The following is a 5,665-nucleotide window of genomic DNA, read 5'->3' as shown; positions in this document are numbered from 1 at the left end:
TGTTACTTTCGAGAATTCTACTTTCACTCTTCTTTTTTCTTTGAAAAAGTGCGACTCGTGATGGTCGGCTTACCCTTTTAGTGCGAGTTAGACTCGGCTTAAAATAACCGGGGGCGACCGTTAATAGTCGGCTTACCCTTTTTGTGCGAGTGCGACTCGGCTTAGAATAATACGTCGGAACGTCGGGTCATTACCGGGCCAGGGTAATAACTAAAATGATTCGCAAATGTCGAGATATATTTTTTGAAAAAGAAATTTTATATTACTGGCGGCTGGGTCCCGTAGAATGGGACTGCCTACGTACCCCCCGATCAGGAGGGATCAAGCCGATCGTAGTTCACATTTACATGCTTACTCACTTATAGAAAGGACGAGCTACACATAGCCGAGCTCGCTTGGTGATTTTCAGTAGTAGTAACGCTTGAGATGCATTGAATTCCAAGACCTCGGCACTGGTTTGCCGCCCATGGTTAAGAGTTCGTACACGCCGGGATGGACGACCTTAGACACTATATATGGACCTTCCCAATTAGCTCCCATTTTCCCGGCATCCGGTTCGGCGGTATTCTCAAAGACCTTGCGAAGCACGAGATCGCCTGCGTCAAAATGCCGATTATGGACCTTTTTGTTATAGTACTTGGCTGCGGCTAGCTGATAGTTCTGGATTCGTAGGAGTGCTTTGTCTCGTTCTTCTTCCAACTCGTCGAGCCTATCCAAGAGCATCTGACTGTTGAGCGCGGTGTTCTGAACGAGCATTGTCCGCCGGAGGCTCGAACTGCCGACCTCTGCCGGTGCCATTGCTTCCATTCCGTAAGCTAGGGAGAATGGGGTTTGGTTAGTGGACGTCCTTGGGGTCGTCCGGTAGGACCAAAGTACTCCATCAAGCTCGTCGGCCCAAGCACCCTTCTTGGCGTCTAGTCTTTTCTTAAGACCATCGAGTATGGTTTTGTTGGTAGCTTCTGCCTGGCCGTTCCCTTGTGGATACCTCGGCGTCGACTTGCTTAGTTTGATTCGCCATCTTGCACAAAAATTTTCGAACTGCAGGGAGATGAACTGTGAGCCGTTGTCGGTGATTATCTCGTATGGGAGGCCGTGGCGACAGATTACGTATTTCCAGACGAAGAGTTGGACGTCCCTTGCTTTGATATTTGCGTAGGATTCGGCCTCGACCCATTTAGTGAAATAATCGGTTAGGACGAGTATATATCGCTTTTGTCTGGAAGTTGGTAATGGGCCGATGATGTCCATTGCCCAGCGCATGAAAGGGTAAGGGGCTACTCCAGCTCGTAGCAGTTCGGTCGGCTGATGAATAATGGGGGCGTGTCGCTGGCATTTTTCACACTTGGCGACGAACTTTTCACAATCAGATATCATCGTAGGCCAGTAATGGCCATGCTTCCTGATTCGTAGTGCTAGGGCTCGGCCACCTGAGTGATTTCCTCCAGCTCCCTCGTGCATTTCCATCATGACACGCTCGGTGTCGTCGCCGTGTATGCAAAGCAACAAGGCTCCTGCCGCCGTCCACCGGAGCAAATGGTCTTTCATCAAAGTGTAGTGGGCGGCCTTGGCTTTTAATCTTCGTCTAGCCCATTTATCTGTTGGCACGTCACCGTCGGCTAGGTATGCTCGGATTTCGACCCGCCAATCCGTCGCGTCGCTGCCAGATGCGGGTTCGCACCCTCGGCCTGACCTCATCGTTCGATAAGTCGTCCTTATTTCATTGGGTTGGTGGAGTGCGAGGCACGTCTCGGCGTAATTTTCACTTATGCTCGGCGTATCTATGCTTTCTACCGGGATGATTCGCCGAAGATCGGGATCCGATGTTGAGGCGAGTGCTGCCAAAGCGTCGGCCGGAGCATTGTCTCCTCTGGGAATTTTGACGAGTTCGAATTCGTCAAAGCGCTTTGACAAAATCTTAACGACACTAAGGTAGGCGGCCATAGGTTCGCTCTTGGTGTCGTACTCGCCGCTGAACTGGTTGGCGACAAGCTGGGAATCGCAAAAAGCCCGTATCCGCTTAATCTGCATTCCGTTAGCGAGCTTAAGACCGGCGATGAGTGCTTCGTACTCGGCGACGTTGTTGGTTGCTTGGAATCGAAGGCGGAAGGACTGCTCCAAAATTTCTCCGGTCGGCGAAGTTAGTCGAATCCCTATGCCCGATCCAAGATGAGAGGACGCTCCGTCCACATGCAAGGTCCATCGGTCATCTGACGGGTCGACAGGTGTTGGTTCGGCCTCCCCAAACGGCAGCTCAATCAAGAAATCGGCGAGTACTTGGGACTTTGCAGCCGGCCGAGTTCGATACTCGATGTCGTACTCACTAAGTTCAATCGCCCACTTCGTTAGTCGACCCGATTGGTTCGGGCTGTGCAATATAGATCGTAAAGGTTGGTTGGACAGGACAGCGACAGTATGTGACTGGAAATACGGTCGGAGCTTTCTTGCCGACGTGACTACTGCCAGGGCGACCTTTTCAACTGTTGGGTAGCGAGTTTCCGCGTCGTCAAGTGATTTGCTTATATAAAAGATGGGTCGTTGCTCTCCTCGGTCGTCTTTAACGAGTACACCACTGACGGCCGACTCCGAGACCGCGATATAGAGAAATAAGATTTCGCCGAGCTCCGGCTTTGCTAAGATTGGTGGGGTCGATAAATAATTTTTTAGCTCGTTGAACGCGCTGTGACAGGCGTCGGTCCACTCGAACTTGCCCTTTGTTTTGAGAAGCTGGTAAAATGGTAGACACTTGTCGGTCGATCTGGATATAAAACGGTTTAGAGCAGCGATTCGTCCAGTTAATCGCTGTACTTCTCTGGCGTTCTTTGGTTGTGGTAGATCGATGATCGCCTTAATTTGCTTCGGGTTCGCCTCGATGCCTCGTCTGGTTACCAGGTACCCAAGGAATTCGCCGGATTTCACTGCAAATGTGCATTTGGCCGGGTTTAGCTTCATCCCATACTTGTTGAGGGTGTCGAAGCATTGTCGCAGGTGAGTTATATGATCCTTGGCGTGCTGTGATTTGACGAGCATATCATCAATATAGACTTCCATAGTCCGGCCGAGCTGCTCGGCAAACATCTTGTTGACTAGCCGTTGATACGTCGCTCCCGCATTTTTCAGACCAAAAGGCATGACCTTGTAGCAGTACGTCCCTCTGTCCGTGATGAATGATGTTTTTTCCTGGTCGTCCTTGTGCATCAGAATCTGGTTGTAACCGGAGAATGCATCCATAAAGGTTAACAGCTCGTTGCCCGCAGTTGCTTCGACGAGCTGATCGATTCTTGGCAATGGGAAACTATCCTTTGGGCAGGCCTTGTTAAGATCGGTAAAATCAACGCAAACTCGCCACTTTCCATTCTTCTTTTTGACGACTACCGGATTGGCTAGCCACTCTGGATATTTTACTTCCACGATTGACCCGGCACCGAGGAGTTTGTCGACTTCATCGTTTACTGCTTGCGACCGTTCAGGGCCTAACTTGCGCCGTTTCTGTTTGACCGGCTTATGCGTTGGGTCGGCATTGAGCTCGTGGGTCGTGACGCTTGGGTCGATTCCTTTCATATCAGTCACGCTCCATGCGAACGTTGAGATGTTGGTTTTGAGGAAAAGTATTAACTCGTCTCGCATGGCGGACGTTATTTCTGTGCCGATATTCACGCATCGTTTCTTGTCGTTCTCGTCTAAGCTCACCTCCTCGACCGCGGCAACGCCTTGTTGGACGGCAGTCGGCTTTCCGTCTGTCGGCGACGTACTGTTGTCGCCGACTCGCTGCTTTGATTGCTATAATTTCTTTCCGGTGCGAAGCTTATGCTCGATCAGAAAACAGGCTCGTGCGGTTTGCTGGTTGCCGCGCAACGTGTACACCCCTTTTGAAGTTGGGAATTTAACGCACTGATGGTACGTTGATGGGACGGCTTTCATCTTGTGGATCCACGGGGTGCCGAGGATGACGTTGTAGATTGTCGGCTTGTCGATAACCGCGAAACGGAAATACCTGGCTATCCCCGCAACGAAGATCGGCAAAGTAATTGTGCCGACGGACATAAGGTGATCCCCGTCGAAACCCGTCAAAGAGTGACACTCTGGCATAATGTCCCGCTCGCCGATTTCCATTTTTGCCAAGACGTCTCTGAAGATGACGTTGACCGAGCTTCCAGTGTCGATCAATATTCTCGTCACCTCGCTTTCACCGATCAAGAGCTCGACGACCAACGGGTCGTTGTGCGGTAAATCCAAACCTTCCAGGTCTTTTCCGTCAAAGGTGATTGGCATACTTTCAGCCTCGAACCGCGACGGCCAAGACTTCGTCATTTCGGCTTTCTTAGTATAATCTCTGATTGCTCTGACCGAATCGTTGCATCCGGCTAGTCCACCCATTATCATGTTGATTCGTCTTATAGTCGGGGGACGTTGATCAGGCTTGCGGTCTGTATGCGGTCGTTTTTCGTGACCGCTGTCTTCTCGTCGTTCAGCTAGTAGGTTTGGAATTTCCATCTCGTCTTCACTTTGGTCGGCTAATATCTTTGAATCTTTGACGAACTTTCGAGCGATATTTTCAGCGCGCTTGGCATCATGTCGTCCAGGTCGGACTGTCTTGCTTCTGTCCGGCTCGACGACTATTGCGCCTTTCTTGTATCGTTCCATCAGAATCCTCTGGAGGTAATGACATTCGTCTGTCGAGTGGGTATTACTCTGATGGTAGTCGCAATACGAGGTCGCGCTACTTTCAGCTCCTTTCCGGATATACTTATTTTCGCCGATCGCAAAGGTTCGGCGAGTTCGATCTTGGTTCTTGGTGAAGTGCTGCCGTGGCTCGACATAATCGACTTTTGGAGCTGCGGCTATAGGCTGTCTGGTTATTGCACTTGCCTCCGAGGAATACTTCTTGGCGTTGATAGCTTTCTCTTCTTCGAGCCCAATGTGCTTTGCAGCTCGGAGTAATGCCTCGGCCACGGTCTCGACATGTGTCAAAGATAATTCCTCCTTGAATCGAGATTCATACCATAGTGCGTTTCGGAGCGCAACGATTGCGGCCGCATCGGGGATTGAGATGTTGACATAAATCTCCTTGAATCGTCCAATAAAGGACCGAAGCGATTCCCCCTTGTGCTGGGTTAAGGCATATAAGTCGGCGTGGGAATTCTTGTCCTCAATTAAAACAGAGAACTGCTTCAGAAACTCAGTTATCAGCTCCCTGATGCTGTCGATTGATCCTGGTGGTAGCCTCGAGAACCAACTCAAGGCGGTTCCCGTCAAATGTTCGGCGAAAACTTGACAAGCTCCTGCGTCGTATTCTGCCGGGCTGAACTGCAATGGGCCGAGGGCCACACCAAAGGTGAGCAAGAAGTCTCGTGGGTCGACCGTTCCATCGTAATGGCCCAACCTTGGCTTGACCGCTCGTTTGACCGATGTTGTAGCGAGCNCGTCGGGAGAATGGAGTTCGCTGTGTTGCCTCGAGCATGAGTCCGACTTCGGGTGCCTTATCCGTCGCTTTCTGGATCATTGCGGCCATTTCTTTCATTTGTTGTTTCATTGCTATTAGCTCGGCATCCTTCGTTCGATCTGCCACTTCGGTACCCTGCTCGGCAAGGCGCTGGACGGGATTACGCTCTAATCCGCCGGTCTGCACATACGGCCCAGGCGTTGTCCTTGCTGAGGTGAAGTTCAT

General features: G+C 50.9%; 2 protein-coding genes across 2 annotated transcripts in view; one reads left to right on the top strand and one right to left on the bottom strand.

Moving 5' to 3' along the window:
- LOC104788977 overlaps nt 1–61 on the top strand; it is a 2,269-nt gene extending 2,208 nt beyond the window's left edge. The window contains exon 3 of the mRNA XM_010514733.1: nt 50–61. Within this exon, the coding sequence (XP_010513035.1) occupies nt 50–61 (12 nt within the window). The remainder of the gene's footprint in view (nt 1–49) is intronic.
- Nucleotides 3,778–5,665, bottom strand: LOC104788976. The gene is made up of 2 exons (XM_010514732.1): nt 5,381–5,665; nt 3,778–5,304 (listed from the first exon to the last, which is right to left on the bottom strand). Exons 1-2 carry the CDS (start codon nt 5,663–5,665, stop codon nt 3,778–3,780), a joined length of 1,812 nt encoding a protein of 603 aa, XP_010513034.1.

Source organism: Camelina sativa, chromosome 5 (assembly GCF_000633955.1).
Source record: "Camelina sativa cultivar DH55 chromosome 5, Cs, whole genome shotgun sequence".
NCBI lineage: Eukaryota > Viridiplantae > Streptophyta > Magnoliopsida > Brassicales > Brassicaceae > Camelina > Camelina sativa.
The sequence above is the reverse complement of the archived record's forward strand: the minus strand, read 5'-3'. Positions and strand labels throughout refer to the sequence as shown.